The sequence below is a fragment of the Microtus oregoni genome, unplaced genomic scaffold, assembly GCF_018167655.1.
Source record: "Microtus oregoni isolate MIOR12 unplaced genomic scaffold, Mior012 000022F_ref0000154, whole genome shotgun sequence".
Classification (NCBI taxonomy): Eukaryota; Metazoa; Chordata; class Mammalia; order Rodentia; family Cricetidae; genus Microtus; species Microtus oregoni.
The window spans coordinates 12,381,505-12,399,907 of record NW_024543081.1 but is presented as its reverse complement, the minus strand read 5'-3'; the positions used below and the strand labels follow the sequence as shown (position 1 = coordinate 12,399,907).

The window sequence follows — 18,403 nt, the reverse complement described above, 5'->3', positions numbered from 1 at the left end:
TGAACACACCAGCGTGTGTGCCCTGGTGCACTAGAGATGGGTTTGTTCTTGTTTTTTTTCTCACTGCCTATTCAGGCTCACGCTAGGCTTCACCACGTGGCTCACCCTCCACTCTTTCATCCCAGGAGTTGCGATGGCGAAGGAGGAGTGGTGCTTCCTTGCCACGTATCTTCTGTGGAACACCGGAACTCTGAGGCCACTGCCAAGAATGGGACTCCGTGGCTGACCATACCAGCGTCTGGAGGTTCACTTCAGAGTAAGGGGAAGGAGACAAGTATTTTGCAGTGTTCCTATTAGACACTCAGTAAATTCTTGTTGCACTCAACCACTCAGTCACGTGTCTCCAAACTTAGGCCTTGGACAGCATCTAGATCAGAGACCCTTTGAAAACCAGGAAGGTGGTGGACTTTTCTACCCCAAGCTGCCCTTGCCAGGGACACTGGACATACATTGTCAGGGCTTTCTAGCTTTCCTCAAGCTCAAGCATAGCTATGCTTCTCATATGGGAAACTGAGGCACAGAGGAAGAAGTTTGTCCAAAGGTGGGCAATGTATAACCTTCTGCCAGACACTGGCCCACTACATGGAAGTACCAGCTCTGGTTCCGGCTACAGGGCCAAAGCCGTGAGCTATAGGCCCTTAGCACCCCACATTGCTACCACCGCTATCAATGCTTGAGGGTGTAGTGAGAATATGGTACGTGCAAGCAAGCTCCGTTTCCTTTCTCTACCTCTTCCTTTGCTTGCACACCTTGGAACAAAGCGTATCTACCACCCGAGGTGATCACGGAAGACTTCATGCAAGAGGTGTGCCCTGTTTGGGCCTCGGTGCTGGGTGCTGCAGGGAGGTAGGGGCCAAGGATTATTAATAGGCCTGGCTCAATAGGGCTGGATGGGGGTGAATGTGATACAGACACCCAGCACCGTGCCTGGGGAGGACCTGACACCGGAAGAGGAGGGGGCCAGGGGCCGGGGGAGCGCCACCTCCCAAAATAGACAGGACTGAAGACTATTTAAGTGGCTGTCCTACCCCTAGTCTCATTTCCCAACAGGATCCCCCACCAGCCCAGTTTTTCTGTTCAGGCTCCAGCCTCTGCCCATCCCAGGTAAGTGATAGCCCCTGAGAACAGAGGATGGAGAAAGGTGAATCGGGCTAACTAGAAGGGATGGCCGTGCTACCATTTCTCTAGATTCAAAGGGGAGGTTTGCCGAGTTTGGGACTCCTGGATTCTCTACCTACCTCTTAGGTAGCCTGGGCAAATCCTTCTCCCAAGGCTAGACCTCAGCTCTCCATCTCCTGCCCTGAGAGGTAGAGCCATACCTCTGTGTACTCTAGGGGCTCCATTGAAAGGGTCAAAGGGCCGAGGGGTGGGAGGTAAACCCATGGATGGGAAGTTGATTGGCTGAGCTGACAACACCCACGCTTCACTGACGAGGTCTCCGGCCCAGAGAGGGCGGTCCAGATACTGAGGACTCTGCAACAGCAGAGGAAAGAGAAGGTGGAAATGGTGTGAGAGTTTACCATAGCATTCAGCCTGGGGCTCAGATGCGCTGATTTGGTAGGGCTGAGACTAGGGCTTGAGGAAGGATATCTAAGAAGTTGATAGCACACCCAGTCAATGGAACAGAGCTAACTCTGCTCTGCCACTGCCTTGATAGGGGTCTTTAGACACTTAGAAACTCCGGGCTCAGTATAGCCCACGGATTCCTCCAGCTGGGGAAACAGATGTGGTAACTAGGCCACAGGGTAAGCGAGCCTGGATGCTGAAATGACAACACAAGAGCCTGGCACATCGGAACAAGATGCAGAGGCTGAGGCCACGGAGCCAACTGACTCAGGAGCCATCGGAGCTAAGGCAGCTCAAGGGTCCGGGACAGCTGAGGGGTCTAGGGCAGGCCTCGTGCCCAGAGCTATGAAGTCAGGGGCTGAAGCCTAAGTCCCCTGAAAGTCAGCTGGCCAGCTCTGGCCCCAGGATGCTGACTCACCAGGAGGGGGCAGCTGGAGCCAGCTACTCCTAAGGTTTCCAGGAAGGGCAGCCTTCCAGGGCTCAGCCACGGGAGACAGTGTTGACAGCGAGTGGCAGGCAACTTGAGCTACTGGGCAGCTGGGCAGCTGTCCCTTGATCCCCAATATCATCACCATCCCAGACAAGGTCCACTGCCTCAGGACCCACCCAGGGGTCCATCCACCCCCAACACGACCCGTGTAGACCAAAGCCCAAAGATAAAAGTCATAACTCAAAGTCGTGAAGGCATTCAGTGTAGCTCACAACTAGAACCCAGACCTCCGGACTCCCAGGCCAGTTCTCATATACTTCAAAGGCTTCTAGTCACAGCCTGAATCTTTTGGAGACCTGAGGGGAGATGGTGTTGAGGTGTGGTCTCATGAGATGGAGTGTCCTGGTTCCCAGATAGGATGTTCTGATCGCAAAACCCGGGTAGTCTAGAAATTGTGGTGTGATGGTGCCACTCCTTACACCAAATGTTTGGCCAACTAGAAAGGTGGATAGTTACTCCATGGAGCTTCCCCCAGCTTAGACTCCTTAGGAAGGTTTTCAGGAATTAGAGGGAGGACGGCACAGGTGTGGTGGCTCTGGAGACCAGGAAGTCTGAGAAAGGGGTCTTCTGACAGTTAAGCTGGCACCTTCCCCTCCGAAACCAAATCAAGTTTCAGAACGTGCTGCCCTGGTCAGGTGAGGGACTGAGTGCAGCCGGAGCCTCTGCACAGAGGTCTGTCCGGTCCAGGCTACCTCCTTCCCGGGTCCCGAGGCTCAGGTTTCAAGACCTCAGCATTTAGATTTTTCCCGGCATAAATTTGCATCCAGGACAGAGGAGAGGAGACTACAGGAGGCATGGGGAGAGAATGAGTACCAGGCCAGGAGGGCCCCTGGAGTGAAGGCTGGATAGCATCATTTCCCCCCGCGGATGGACATTATCTGAGATGCCCAGATTGGAACCTCTCTCCTCCCGTATGCCCTAGATGGCAGAATAATTGTCCAGTCCTTGCTGGTGGCCCCTGAGATCAAGAAGTGGCCCCTGGTGGAAGGGTCCTGATCCAAGCCCCTGGGATGCCGAGGACCCCTCGGGCGTGCAACCCGCTCGGTTTAGCAGCACGGCGGGACTGAGCTTCCGAGCTGCGCGCAGAGCCGGGCGCCCCCTGGCGCGGAGCCAGGCCAGGCGGGCGTGCGACTGGCGTGCGACACTGCAGCGCTGGTCATATGAGCAGAAAGGATGAGAAGAACACTTTTTAATCTTTTCGCACTTGCTCTGCCCGCTCAAACAGTTGCAGGATGTCGATGACAGACTTGCTCAGCGCTGAGGACATCAAGAAGGCGATAGGAGCGTTTGCTGGTGAGCAGTGCACACCCCTACCTGTCCCCGTCCCCTTGCCCTCTTCCCGCGCCTGGGGCACCCGCATCCCTCTGCAAAGCCTCCCCAGTTTCTCCCGCCCACACATCGGTCCCCATCCTCGGGGTTGGTTCCCTGGTCCTCTACCCTCCAAGAGTTGCACTGGCTGTGCGCCCTGCCTGAGCGCCCTGCCTGAGCCACACAAGTTGTGGGCTCAGGAGGATGGCCTCTCTGGGAGGACTCCGGGGTCCAGGACTAAGCATGAAGACCAGGGTGGGAAGGAAGCTCTGGGATTCTGGGGCAGGACCCAGACTTCTCCTCTGAGAAGTGTAGAGGGGCTGCAAACCAAGACTTTTTTCTCCAAGAGACCCCTTTCCTCCACCCCTATTCCCAACAAGATTTTTTTCCTGGAAGATAGCCCACTGGTGGAGATCCCCTTCCAGGACAGACCCGAGGGCACGGTGACCTTTCTGTAGCAGGCACCCAGCCCTGCCCAGCTGGGCACAGCGCCCCTTAGTGCCTCCAGCTTCCGATCCTTTCAGGTAGTCCAGGAGAGGGGTCCACTCAGCTGTGTGACCTCTTTACTCTGAAAAGACTCTAGCTTAGACGCTGTTCCTCTTGCCCATGTAGGTAAACTGAGGCTGGGACAGAATGAAAGATGTAGAAGGTCACCCAGTCCAGCACAAGAAGGATGAGAACTGGGGTGGCCTTAGATCTCAGTGCCCCCACCTTCATGTGTCAGAGATGGACAAAGCCATTTTCCTTCCCTCCTGCTCTGGGTTGAGGGGAGACCAAGGTTCTTAAGAGTCCCTGGGCTGAGGGAGGACATCCATCTGCTTTTTTTTTTTAATAGTCCTTTTCCTCCAGGCACACACAGGAAGCGCCAGGAAGCCCCCTTCCCCTCCCAGAGCACTGTGATACCTCATTCACTGTGCCTTGAGCCACTTTGTCACCTTGAGAATGAAACTTAACTTTCATCCCAGCCCCAGTCACTGAGATGTGTCTCTGAGTCTGGGCAGGACTTCTGGGTCCTCCCCTCCCCTCTCCCTCCCACAATGTGACCTTGACAGAAATGTGTTGATTTTCCTGACACCAGTATATGGCCAAGAGAGAAAGCTGTTCTTCTGCCCACCCTAGCATCCATTGCATGCCCAGGTGCAGCTCACCTAGCCACCACACAAAACGGGCTTCATAGAAATACGACTCTCTGGAGGCCGACAGTCTCCGTGTGGCTCCTCAGTATATGTGTGGGGGAGCCAAGAAGGTATGACCTTGGGCGTAGCATCCTTTCCTAGCTGGGCTCCCTCTGCCCCCCCTGGTCCCCACAACTATGCAGGTGTCCTTTAACAAATGCTAGAACACCCCCTTCCCTGATTTTCCCCATACCCTCCCCCAACCTTCTTTAACCTCCTCCTCCCCCCAACAGCTGCAGACTCCTTCGACCACAAAAGGTTCTTCCAGATGGTGGGTCTGAAGAAAAAGAGCCCGGATGATGTGAAGAAGGTGTTCCACATTCTGGACAAAGACAAAAGTGGCTTTATCGAGGAGGATGAGCTGGGGTAAACTGAGGCCTGGGGGGAGGGACTTGGTGTTAACTCCCCAAGTCACCATTTTTCTCTGTGTGTCTCATAGGAACAGGCTTTTCTTTGTCCCTCTAGGGCAATGTCCCAGGCACCAGGGAAAGATACCTCCTGCTTCCAGAAGGGTCAAACCATCAGCTCAGAAAGCAGCTAACTAGGTTAAATTATAGCCACTTAATATCGCTAATGGAATGGAGTTACTTAATAATTTAATACCAATGAAGAGGCACTTATTCTGGCTGCCTCCCGCCACAGGCAAGGCAGGAAGCATTCTCCTTAGAGTGTCATTGATTTCCACATGTCTGAAAGGCACCTTCCCTGATCTGGTCTGCAGACCCCATACCTCTGGACCAGAACTGCAGCTAAGCAACTTCTGGGCAACCCAGGAAGGCAGAGCCAGCTCTGGAACTCCAAGGTCCTTGGAGCTAAGCGCAGAGGAGAAGGCAAAGCCACATTAGCATAGAGCCCTCTGCTCCAGCCCGCCTCAGCCACCTGGTCCGTATCTGATGACCCAGCTGTGCCTTCTGTTACTTTCCTGCCAAGACTGCCTTGAATTTTGTTAGAAACAGGAGGAGGAAGGTGTTGAGAGATGCATTTTAAGTAGGAACTTCTTCGACCCGTCCTATCTCTCCTTCAAACTTTACCCCAAGGGCACCTTCTTCTAGAACCTTCTCCCACCTGACAAGTACATGCATATTCACGCACAGGTGCATGCTAAGTGCTCCCCCTACCCTCCAGGTACCACCATCTCTAGAGAGCCTCCTAACTCCTCCCTCACCTGGGTAGGAGGAATATGCTCCCCTCTGCCTCCTCTCTCGGGGTGTTCATCAGTCCATCACACATGAGGTCTGTCTGTGAGGACTTGTTCTCTTCCTCATTTATGCAAGAGGCTTATTACAATCACTATGGTGACTCTAGCTTTTATACATTTATTGAATAAGCAAAGGCAAGCGTCCCCTAAACTGGTGACAACCCTGTACAGAGACCAGTCATCCACCCTGCACTGACCCACCAAGGGTCAGACCAGGTCACGTGGCCAGCCTCGCTGCATGTGTCCAGCACCACCCTCTGCCTATCCCAGCTTCCCCTGTCCTGCGCAGATGCCAGCCCACCATCCTGCAAGGTTCTGCAAGGTGACCTTGGCCTGAGTCCCTCCTGTTTCCCCCCTTTTCTCCTCCAGGTTCATTCTGAAGGGCTTCTCCTCAGATGCCAGAGACCTGTCTGCTAAAGAAACAAAGACACTGCTGGCCGCTGGGGACAAGGATGGGGACGGCAAGATTGGAGTTGAAGGTGGGTACCTGTGACCATGACTCTGGGAACCCTGGATGCTGGGCTGTGTGACTGCTAAAGTTTTGGTCTGTTGAAGGGAAGGAGAGATGAGAAAAAAAGAAAATCCATAGGCCAGAGAGCTCCACTACACTACCAAGCAGAGAAACCCGGCTTGCTAGCTTTCTCCCACCCCCTCTCCCTATATAAGTATATGTATACATTGAAATTTGAGCAGCCCATGAGAAATGGCTTTTCCCCCTTTCCTGCTGTGTGAGGGAATGTAGGAGGGAGAATTGGAGATATTCCCTGCTTTTTTTTTTGCCTAGGTTCTGATTCAGGATCTGCCTACACTGGCTGTGTGACCTTGGTCAGTGTCCCTCTGAACCCCAGGCTCATGTCTGTAACCAGAGGAGACAGGCCCACTGATCCCCTAAGGACCCTCAGGCTCTTGTAGTATCCGATTCCAAGGATGGAAATTCCTTATCTACTGCCCTCCTCAGCATCTCATCCTGGTGTCCTGTAACCTCAGATAGGTTTTTGGCTTCATTCAAACACACCATCCCATCCTTGTAGGGGAGCCAGGAAAGAACAGCCACCCAGACTCATCTGGGAGTTAGGATGCTCCAGAAGCTTCAGTAGCTTCGCTTAGAGCCCAGGCACAGGCCTGGTGGCCCACTACCCCACATTCTTATTCTGTCAACCTGCCTGGCATCTATGGTGCACATCCCAGAACTGTCAGTTCTCTTACGAAACTCTGCAGATGGCAAAAGGGATGATCACAGTCTCAGCCTGGTTCAGAAAGCTTGGATGCAGGGTGTGACAGGGATCTCGGATCAAGTCTGACTGTCTGAGCAACATAGTCTGCCAGCATTAGCCTGTATGGTAGCCTTTTCGATGACATAAAAGAAAACTGTATTTAGGTGCCTCTGGGATTCAGATCCCAACATTTCTAGGAGGATCACACGACTGTGGCAGGACTTGGGGTGTTCATCTCCAGTGGAGTGATGGTTCTCTCATGGGGAACCCCTGAGGATGTGATGTGCTCATGTGTAAAGTGCTTAGAACAGGACCAGGCATGGAGCACAGACCAGGAGCCTTTTGTGGGCCTGTTAGTTAAAGAAAAGGAAAACAGGGGCCAGATTGAATCTGCACTTTAAGTCCCCAGCGTCTGTTCGAGAAGTGAAGGACGTACTTGGTAAATATCTGCTGCCCGAGGGGAAAGCCCAGACTCCTACACTCCACTTCCCTGCTGCTCCTCACCTCCTGTGACCTTGGGCGCATCCCCTTCCAATACCTGGGTTCTCTTGCCTGGCACATGAGGTGCACAAGCTTATCCTGGGACCTGTAAGTGGTGTGGACACAAACTGCTCTGAGAGAAGTATAAAATTCTGTAAATACATGGGAAATATTAAGGAATGTTTAGTGAAAGCAAAAACAAAGAAACTCTACTGAGTTAGAGTGCAGGGGGCGCCCTGGCCATTGGACCCTGCTGTTCTTTGGGGCTGAGCAGAGAGTGGGGAAGAGATGCCTAGTGGCTTGTCCTCTCTTTAGCGATTCTGGCAAGAGCGGCTTTCCCACCCCTTCCCATCAGCTCCACCCCAAGCCCTAGCTTCTTCTGCAACCCAACTTGCCCTCCATTTTTGAAATGCATTTTGAGCCAGAGGCAGGGTCTTCAAGATGATTGCTCCCAGCCAACCTAAATGAGGAAGAAAACCAGGGCAGCCCTTGACCTGGTTCCCTCCTCCCACCCCTGCTGTCTGCCATACTTGGTCTTAAAGGGCCAATTAAACTCTTCCAGAAGACCCAGAGGCAGCTCCCAAGGAGCAATGTGATGCCTAGCATTGGGTAAAATAAAGATAATTAGGACAATGGTATAACACCGTGTCCTGGTGAGGAGCCCTTGAGCAGCAACCCTGTAATCCCAAGCCACAGCTTCATGGATAGAACACTCACGAAAACATGGGTATTGAAGACATTTAATAAGTACCCAATGAATGGCAGCCATGAACTGTCCATGTTAGCTATATTCTGTCTGAGTATGGCTTTGTCAAATGGTCATGCAAGCTGAGGTTGTCTTCATTGAAAAGCTTGGGACCCGAGGTGTGCTGATTTCCAGGCAAGTTTGGATTTTGGAGTATTCAGATAGTGTGGCCATGACCCTGGAAGGGTTTCAGATTTCCAGATTCTGGGTTAGGGACACTGGTCTGTGCCAGGCAGAGTGGAGGTGCTGGGAGCTGAGGCTTGGAGGCCAAGAAGCTGGAAGGCTACAGGTCGGGACTCAGCAAGCAGGAGCAGGTCCAGGCATGGTGCTGGCATCAGCAACGGCACCGAGGCTGGAATGGTTAGGGCAGGTTTAGAAATTAGCCCAGAGGCAAGTTCGCCAGGAGTGAACAAGAGCTGCTCTCTAGGTGTGTAGTGCGTCTCGGGCTGGAGCTGGGCACTGTGGTTTTCCCGGGGTGACAAAGGAAATCCATGCAGAAAAGACAGCTTAGGGAGGCCAAAGTCACACTATGCTCAGGATTCAGGCTTAAATGCCAGTCTATCTAACAGTATGGGGACGGTCTGGACCAGGCTGTGCAGCCTGAGTAGCACTCCAGGGTTCTGGAGGAACTTGACAGCAGGGACAGAAGATGGGACTAAGGTGGCATTGGGTGCCCTACCCTGTGCTTCCCCAGGGAAGATGCAGGTGCCCCTTCCTCTTGTATAAGCCAACTCGAGAAGTAGAATTACCAGTGCCGAACAAGAAGGGCATGGGAGGTAAAACTTTCTCTGAGGTCCAGAATGTCCTGTGGCCAGAGAGTCTTGAGCCCCACCTATCAGCCTGAGGTTGCTTCAATTTCTGTAGGACCCAGGAAAGTCACAGTGTCCCCCTGGCCTAAGGACCGAGGCTAGAACACCATCCTGCCCCTGGGGGTCCTTCTGCTGCACAAGACAATGAATCAGGACTTAGGTTCAGCTGTACCCGTGAACCTCCATAGCAGTCGCTTTTAACTTGGCACAGCCCTTCCTATGTGCCAGGCACTGCCTCCAACACTGTCCTCTGCCATCTTCTTATCTATCTGTGAGCGGGGGTTCTATTGTATGCCAACTTCAGAGCCAGGGCTAGTGAGGCTCGAAGGCAAGGGTTTGTTTAACCCTTTGTGCCCAAGAAGAGAGAGATGGTTGAGATGCGTGTTGAGCTCTGTTTGTTTGCAGCATATGGGTTGTGCTGCTTGCTCCATGCCTGGAATGCTGTTGAAGTTTAGCAAACACCCAGCATAAGGTGGTATTAGATGCTGACTTTGTGGCTTGCTTCTCTCCAACACTCTTGGGTGTCCCTGATGCAGGGACTTTGGCTTCTTCTGTTCTCACCAGGATAGGTCCTGGTGCACAGTGGGAGAACAAGAAAAATTTGTCTAGTGAATGAATAAGAGAAGGAAGAAAGGGATGAATGAGAGGATAAATGCGTGGAGGAATGAACAAACAAATCAGTCAGTGAGGGAATGAGGGAACAGATGACTGTGTCCTGCAAGACTGCAGGAGGGAGCAAGCCTAACTCGAGCACGTAGAGAGACTCTGCATGCGTACAGGCTTGGGGCTTGGAGCCACATGTACACCAGGAATGCAGAGCCAGTAATGACCTCTGTCCCAAGCTCTTCTTGCCTCTCTGAGCAGGAGGATGCTTATGTGGTTCTTTAAGTGCCCGGTTGCAGAAAAGGAGAAGGAAGACACAGTTATAGCATCGCTCCTTCAGACTCTAGTATCTGGGGCAACAACTTCCAGGAAGTTTAAAGACATTTATAGATGTGATCAATGGCAAACAGCCACTGTAAAAGGCTGGGACCCTGCAGGGAAGAAGGGAAGCAGAAACGGAGAGAGAGGCAGTAAAGAGGGGGGAAGGGCCCCACTATGAAGGCCAGACACAGCCTCACCTGCCGCAGGGGCTCCTCCACTTCCCAGGCATGGATCTGAGGCTGGTCCCTTCAGCCCTCTCCCAGAGATGTTTGCAGCCTGAGTGAGACCCAAGTACCCCAGATCTAACAAGCTGTGTAGTGATGTTGGTGGTCCAGGGAATCACAAAGAACTAGGGATTTTCAGTAATTCCAGGAGGAAAGGGCGGTGACTCCCCTCTTTCACAAGGCCTGAAGCATAAGAGATGACATAGTGCAGGTCCCTCACGAGGGCTGGGCAGGACCGTGTGCTGCCTTCCTCACTACAGCGAGTGCCCCTAGCCTGGCTTTCCACACTTAATGCACAAGGAACACAGGGAAGACAGACTGAGGTCAGCAGCCACCCTACCTCCTGTGTGCCAGGGCCCTCCAGCCAGGCCTCCCGATCCAACTCACTCAGCCCTCACTTAGCTTCACAGAACAGCATCGCTTTGTTCTCTACACAGACAAGGAACCCTAGCCTTGGATGCAGAGAAGCTTGCTCGGCTGTGAGGACAAGCATACTTCTCTTGCCCACCAAGACTTAGAATGATCTAAGCTTGTATGTGTGTGTGCTCAGTTGGGCATCCTTAGATGTATGTGTGTGCACTCAGTTGGGCATCCTCCCCCTGTGACCCGGACCCAGTGATGGCTCTGCTTACCTGCGCTTTGTGCCAGTTGCACCTCAAGCACCTGTGTTCTATATTTTTTTCTTTCGGTTGAAAATGTAGCTGTTATCATTGTAGAAAAGGAGCCTTTTTACTTCCTTCTGGCAAAATCCTTAGCAGCCTACTTGGGAGTGGAGGGAGGTGATGATAGCCAGGTGTCATGGGCAGCAAGAATGAGAACCTTCCTGTGCATAGACACCAACTCTGAGAACGTCCTGGCTGTCCCACCTTCTGGACAACCGTTCCCTCATCCATGAAGTCTGGGTAAAATACACAGCCCTTAGCCTTCTTGCTTTGGTTTTACGCCACTCTGCTCCTCCCTTTAGAAGGAATCAAATGCTAATCCACACAGAAATGGGATTGGGTATGAGACCGGAGGGCAGGGAGAACAGGAGACCCCTACCTCACTGTGGTTTTCTCATCTGTCGGTCCCTGTAGGACTTCATAGGGGGTGCCTATGAGGGTCAGCCCACAGACCTTAGGTGAATAGCGTCTGCTTATAATCCCACTGCAACCCCCCAGCAGATCCAGGATGTCTAGGAGACAGGGTCACATCCTCACTGAGAGGTGTGGAAGTGGAGGCACAGTGAACGTTGAGGGCCAGAGTCACAGGGCGTGCATGCCCTTGGTGGGATGTGACCTGGGTCTCTTCTCCACAGCTTCCTCTCCGAATCTGAGCTGGGCCTTCGGAGTTATAAATGTTTCCATGCTTAGCAATCTGCTCCTCTATTCCCAGGTGGACTTCCGCTAGCTCTGGCCTTATGCTGCGCTAGATAAGATGGAGCAAGGAGAGGATGCAGCGCTACTTATGTAACCGGCCTCTTAAAAAATGGAGCAGCGGTCAGGGTGGAACAAGATGTCCTCTCTCCGCTTATCCCTCTCCTTCCGCTGCTGAGGCTGCAGCTGGAGTCAGAGCGGGGCTCTTCCAAACAGTCTTTGAGCAGGGACACAGCCAGGCCCCAGCCAGGCTTCAGCTAGCATCCTCACAGCTGGGACCCAGCCACGTTTCAGTCAGCATCCTCACCACTGGAACCCAGCCTCAGTTTCCCCATAAATAACATGAGGATCAGAGCCAGTGAGGACGAAACAGGATAAGGTAGTTGGCAGTGTTTGGCAAAGAGCGAGTCCTCAGGACTGTTGATGCCATCTCCTTATGGCTGCCTGACTTGACCCCGAGTGACCCTGCCTCCTCGTTCTGCAGCAGGAGAAAGTGATCCTGTTTGCGGCACCTATCTATAAGAAACTGAGCCCTGGAGCTATTTCGAGGCAGGGTGAGGTGATGAACCAGGAGCCGGCCCTTGCTATGGTCATCAGAAGAGAGGGAAGGCAGGTCTTCCAGACGCTGACTCCATGAGTCTCAATTTCACTCGGGGCTGTCAGCCTCTGCTGGGCTCACCTGTCAAGAGCTTCTAAATTTGTCCGATCCCCACAGCACCCAGGACGAGGGCGGCCCTAGTTAGGCTAATTTCAGTTTCCTAAGGGAAAGAGCAGAACGGGCCCGGGCCGGGCCGGCCCTCTGCCTGCTGCCTCCCTCTGGCCACATTCCCTTGTGTCTCCCTCTCTTTCTGATTGGACAAGGAAGACATCAGAAATTGTCCTCAGAGGGGTTGGGGATGGACTTCAGACCACAGAGGAGTGCTGTTCTGCCTATCTTACAAGAGATTTTCCTAAGGGAACACTGTACCTCATCAGTGACTGATTTAGTTGTGCCCATTCTATGTGCCAGGAGCCTCTCACCTGCATCTCATGCAGTCTTTCTTGTGACCTTAGAAGTGTCCCCATTTTTACAGAGGAGGAGGTCGAGGTGGGGTTCCAACTTGGATCATGTCAGGAGTTCGCACTGGGTTAGCTGTTGGCTGTTTGGATGTCGTGGATGCTCTGCTTCCATGGCGCTTGACCTTGGTTGGGGGATTGCTTGTAGGAGGTTACTCCCGCAGTTACTACTCCACAGCTCCTCTGCGGGGTGTGCTGCAGAGATCCAAGGGAGGTGGCGCTAGCTGTCAGCAACCTCCTCCTATGTGCTCCAAGCGCATCCTCATGCTCTTCCTCGGTTGCTCTTCAGGAAAGTTGTGAGCTGGTGCTACTCCACTTTGCAAAGCAGAACACTGAGGTTCAGAGAGGCAGCATAGTGGCTCACGGCCGCCTAGCCAGTAACAGTGGAGCAAGGCACAGGCCCTGATACGGGGTGGCTACAAGGTCACGGGCAGACGCCTTGGTGGAGACAGATGATGGAGACCAACACTAGCAATGGAATGACAGTGACAGATGAAGATGTCGGCCCCTTCGCTGTGCCAGGTAGCAATTAGGCTTTTGTGGTTTGGTTGGAGGGGCTGGAGGTATAGAAGCGGCTTGATGGCAGTAGCTGCCAAGAACTGAGAGCTTTCTCTGCAGCAGACCTGCGGAGGGGGGCTGTGGTATCAGACAGGCTCGACAACTCCAAGAAGCCGCTAGTCTCATAGGCTGCACTTTGGAGAGGTGGAAACTGAGGCAGGAGTGTCTAGTCAAGCTGACAAGGACAGGAACTATTGGTTCCCCGTCCCCCCGGCCCCTGCTTGCTCCAAATGCCAAGTTAGAACGTTTTCCTGAAGGTTCTGAAAATGTCCCTGGAAAGGACATTTCTCAGCTGGGGCTGGAGGGGTGAGACATCTGGTCCAGGGAACTCAGAGAATGGCAGAGTACAGGTCCCTGCCCTGCCTTCCCACACCCGTGTTGCTTCTGAGACCCTACCACCAAATCTGTTGACCTAGACTTCCAAAGTCTGTGTGTTTGTCATTTGTCTTTCTTTGGGGTGAGAGGAGACGTTTTAGAGGCGACCTTTGCCAGGAAGCTGTTAGTTAATTGGTAGTTCCTAAGAATGCTGCCCCGAGGAAGGCACAAAAGTCCTGAAGAGGCACAGTGACCCTGCTTTATTTGTCTACAGTGCCCTGGTCAGGGTTCTGGGGGAGATAAAATTAGAATTCTGTGCTCCCTGCAAAAAGCCAGGCTCGGTGGCCTTGAGGACATCCTAGCTAATTCACAGAAGATCCTGGGGTCTGACATATTGGGCTTTTGGAAACCTCACAGGTTCAAAACATGCTGCCGGGCTCCCCAAAGCATAGATCCCCATCAACACCCCTGGTCTACTGTACCCCATCTTGCCTAGACTTCACCCAATCCAGTGTAGATCACATCTGGTCTCAGCTCGTGTGCAGGAAGTGAGAGGAATAGTCAGGAGCCCATAAACCCTAGCGTGATTATAAAAGCCAGCTTCCCTCTGGTTGCTCCATGTGAGCAATGCTGGGGGATTTTGTGTCCTTACAGGATCTGGGCCACTAGCCTGGTCAGTAGGGCTCACGCAGGAATTTTATGCGGCTAGAGGACAAATTACTTTCTATCTGACTGTGACTACTTCGGCCATTTTACTTCTGTAAAATGGGAATCACCTGTGTACCTCCCAGGGCTTGCTGAACCCTAAGGAGAACTCGTGAGCAGTATCACCCTTCACGCCTCATCCGTTCATTTGGTCTTCAATGATTCTCACCTGCAGGCTACTAGGCCAGACTGGTCACAGGGAAAGGGGTGAACCAGGGAGAGAGTGGGGGAGATAGACAAAAATAAACAAGATGATAAATAAGATCGTTTCCTAGCGCGCTAAGATCCTGAAGTCAATAAAAATGGGCTAACATGGCAGCAGCTGCGAGGGTATTTGAGCCAGGACATGGGTCACGCTCCACCTAGGTTAAAGGAGGTCACAATCTCCCCAGTAAAGGAGGAATCTGAGAGTGACTGTGGCAGGGATCCCATCTGCTGCTGTCACCATGTTAGAGCTAAACTCTAGGGCCTCAGTTTCCCCCGTTAGTAAAATGCAGGCAAGAATGTATCTATCCGTGGTAGTTCTAAGAATTCCGTGAGGCAATACTCCCTGGATTCTTCCCGTGTAGACATACGATGAATGCCTCACAGAGCCTCACAGATCCTCAGCGTGGACAGCACCGACATTAATAAGAATTCTAATAAGAAGATAAAGACAGCTCACAGAGCACCACCCTTCCCCCGGATCCTTCAGGCTCACAGGGTTCTTGGCTGAGAAGACAGGAGATTGACTCCTGGCCTAGGGGAAATTCTTTGAGTGTTCAATGTTTGTTTACTTGAGTTCCCATCCACGCCTCTCATCACTCAACCCAAGAGCCTTTGGAGGTTTCAGGAGCTTCACCTGCACAGACGCTCATCGTCTCTTGCCTTGAGTACCTATGCAGACTGCCACAACCAGGGACATTAGGGACAAGAGGGTGTGGTGTCTATTTCGCAGGTCAAACCTCAGAGAAGTGAGAAGCCCAGGGTTGGTCCCCTCACTGAGCAGGGACCAGGGCAACTGCGTGGGATCGCTGATGTTGTCATCAATTTAAACTTTAAAACACTGTTTATATTTGCAGTTGGTGACAGTAACAGAAAGAGTCCCTTTGCCCTTCTGCCAGCTTCCCTGGGGTTAACACTTGTGTAACCTCAGGGCAGGGAGACAGGTGAGGAGTGACAGACACAGATGTCCTGTACACAGACTGGACAGACAGAGAGGACTTCAGGGGACTCCCAGGCTCCTTTGGTGGCCTTTGGAAGCTGCTTCACACTGGTTCTTCATCCATTGCTTATTCCTCCTAGGAAACTGGCCTTGCCTCCCTCCATGGATGCAGAAGGGACAGACGTACCCTAGGACCTTTTCCAGGAAGGGCCTAAACCTCTCACTCTGTTCTCATATCACAACACTGCCTTTTCTAGGGGCGATAGGAATAGGCAGACCGGAATCCCAGGGGGCTCACAGAGACAAGGAATGGCAAATTTCACAACTATTCTGACTTCTTGTGTCGAACAACAGAGAAGAGCAAAGAAACCTCTGGGCTCAGAGCCTCCATTTCCTCCCCCACAGATTAGGCACCATGATAAACAATAGGTGGGAGTCGGAGCCAAAGAAGATACTGGGCGTGAAGTGTTGACAACAGCGGATGGCCAGCAGACACCGTCACAGGCAGTAACAGGGTTGTCTTTCTTTTGCAGAGTTCTCCTCCCTGGTGGCTGAAAGCTAAATGGCGCTGACTGCCCGGGTCTCCCACCCCTCCACCCCCAACGCCCCATCTCAGCCCTTCTTGCGGCCCTCCTGAGTTTCTGTTCGGTTTGTTTATGTTATTTTTTACTCCCCCCATCCTCTATGGCCCTTGAATGAACACCATTCTTCTGGAAAATGCTGGAGAAACAATAAAGGCTGTACCAATCGGACATCACCTATAGGGAGGACCCAGGCCTGGTAGGGTGTTGGTTTGGCAAGTTTTTCAAAGGTGGAGGGGGTAGTCTAGAAAAGGTGTGGAAGACGGAATGGGTGTGTCCTGATATTTCCTTCCTGTTTGATACTGAGTGTTCACATGGGCCACCTCCTTCAATCCTTGCACCTGTCCCACAGCAGTGGGGAGAGGGGAGGGAGTGATGGGACATCCATCTTAAAGACACAGAAACTGCATTTTAAAGAGAAGAAGTGAAGCGTTTGAGCCCACACACAATTACTGTATGTACCTGGATGGTCACCTTCAGGAAGAGCTGGATTGAAGGACTCTAATGATGCTCTATGAATAGTTTTGGATGCTGCTGTGGTGCCAACCTGGTGAGGGAAGTTAGGGAAAAAAGAGTTTACTTTGGTGCACTCTGAGGGTACTGTCCGTCACGGGGAAGTCACGGAGACAGGATGATGTGGTCGCGGGCCACATTGATCTCATCATATGCACAAGTCAGGAAGCAGAAAGAGATGAATGCTGGTACCCAGCTGGCTTTCTCCTTCTTATTCACCATTAGGTGATGTTGCCCACATTTAAGGTGGAATCTTCCTACTTCAGGCTAATCTACAAACTTCCTAATGGATACACCCATAGATTTATTTCCTAGAGCAGTGGTTCTCAACTTTCCTAATGCTACAACCCTTGAATACAGCTCCTCATGTTGTGGTGACCCCCAACCATGAAATTATCTTTGTTGCTACTTCATAACTATAGTTTTGCTACCGTCATGGATCATAATGTGAATATCTGTTTTTTTCCCCCCGATGGTCTTAGTGACCCCTGGAAAAGGGTCGTTCAGCCCCCATCAGGGTTGCAACCCACAGGTTGAGAATTACTGTCCTAGATGAATCTAGATTCCACCAAGTTGACAAGATGAGCCGTCATAAGTCTCCACAAAAGTGAGCCCTTCGTCACTTATCTCTAAGAACTGCCTCCCTTCCTGCTAAAGTAGTGATGGGGGCAGGCCCTCCTCCAGCAGGCAGACCTCCCCAGAGACTCACGCGCACAGCAAGGCCAGCAGAAATGGGCTCCCCCTTCCCGTCACCCACCCTAAAGACCCAGACCCAGCTGCTCGGTTAGTCTAACTAATGTTTCAGGAGCATGCGCTTGCAGAGACTTTTGCAGAAGGCCGTCCGCAGTAGCCCTGTAAGGTGTCTACTGCCACAACACCCCTGGAGACTTAAGATCCAGGGACGTTCAGTGTTTCCCTAAGGTCACACAGCACATGATAATAGAACCAGGACCCCATGCTCCAAGGCACCCCCAAATCCTGTGTCCCTCTACAAATACATCCCAAAGGCCAGAAGGGTTCAGAAATGAGGTTCAGCTACTCAGGTCATTCTTGTTAGAGCGGAGGTAAGGACCCTTTTAGGAATCTGAAGCTAGGGTAGAAAGAAGCTGAACAGGCAGATACAGGAACACAGCAGCCCTCAACAATGGCAGGTGGCCCTGAGAGAGGTTCCTTTAAGTGTCCTGTGTCTTTCTCTATGCTTTGTGGGATGGGACTGAGCAGGCTGCAGAGCAGCATCCAGGCAGAGCAAACAGAATAAGACCTGGAAGGAGACCCAGCGCCATCCTGTGCAGATGTGCCATGGTCCAGTCCTGCCTCAGTGCAGATGTGCAGGCACAGTCCTGCCTCAATGGCCAGCAAGTGAACCAGAGGCAGAGTGAATGGGAGTGCCACAGAGCGTGTGGCAGTGCCAGACAGCAGGGTGTGGACCAGGGAGTGCGAGCAACAGGCACACGTGGGGATAGCTGGGGCAACGTTCTGTCCAGGGCAGACCCAGGTTTCCATGACATTCTCAGAGTTCTCTACCTTGAACACTGAGGTAGAAGTAAGGATGAAGACAAGGAGTCACCCTGTGCTAGACCACAAGGAATGCAGGGAACTCCCCACAAGGACATTGTCGCCCCAAAGTTGTGCCCCCAGGCATTGCTGCGACTTTAGGTTGACATTTTTATCTGCTGGCAACTTTGCCCTGTGGAGGTGGGCTGGCTGCTCCCAGGCTCTGAGAGGCACTGGTGGAACTCTGGCAGTCCCTGGACCACTGCAGTAGCCTGGCTTGTCCCCTGCCTTTCCTCTCCTTCCCCTACAGCTGCACACTTGGAGTAGAAGGCATTTTCCAAATTACAGGTTGGGTCACAGTGTTCAGCTGGATATCAAGGGATTGCTCTGACTGTTGAAGAAACTGTAGCTTTTGGCCTCTGGTGGCCCAGCCTCTCCTGTACCTACCTCCCTCAGCAGGGGCTCCACCTGACACTTCTGTTAGTCTAGATGGCCCCCTCTTTGGACCCCTTTGCTCCTGCTGATACCCACTCCCCAACCACCCATCCT

At 52.4% G+C, this 18,403-nt stretch overlaps 1 protein-coding gene across 2 annotated transcripts; it reads left to right on the top strand.

The window, feature by feature from the left end:
* The first annotated feature begins 1,055 nt into the window (after window positions 1-1,055).
* Pvalb (parvalbumin) lies at window positions 1,056-16,018 on the top strand. 2 transcript variants are annotated; one of them, XM_041672420.1, is made up of 5 exons: window positions 1,056-1,104; window positions 3,282-3,349; window positions 4,773-4,905; window positions 6,107-6,216; window positions 15,800-16,018. In XM_041672420.1, exons 2-5 carry the CDS (start codon window positions 3,289-3,291, stop codon window positions 15,826-15,828), a joined length of 333 nt encoding a protein of 110 aa, XP_041528354.1. In that variant the 5' UTR covers window positions 1,056-1,104; window positions 3,282-3,288; the 3' UTR covers window positions 15,829-16,018. The 2 variants fall into 2 exon arrangements, with proteins under 2 accessions (XP_041528354.1, XP_041528353.1); XM_041672419.1 differs by lacking the exon at window positions 1,056-1,104 and having other exon boundaries at window positions 3,032-3,349.
* Window positions 16,019-18,403: the final 2,385 nt, after the last annotated feature.

Excerpts from the sequence above, each read along its gene's own strand:
- Pvalb (XM_041672420.1), top strand. The coding sequence starts at position 3,289 with ATGTCGATGACAGACTTGCTCAGCGCTGAGGACATCAAGAAGGCGATA. Across the intron at positions 3,350-4,772 it reads GGCGATAGGAGCGTTTGCTG|CTGCAGACTCCTTCGACCAC; the intron begins GTGAGCAGTGCA and ends TCCCCCCAACAG. Across the intron at positions 6,217-15,799 it reads CGGCAAGATTGGAGTTGAAG|AGTTCTCCTCCCTGGTGGCT; the intron begins GTGGGTACCTGT and ends TTTCTTTTGCAG.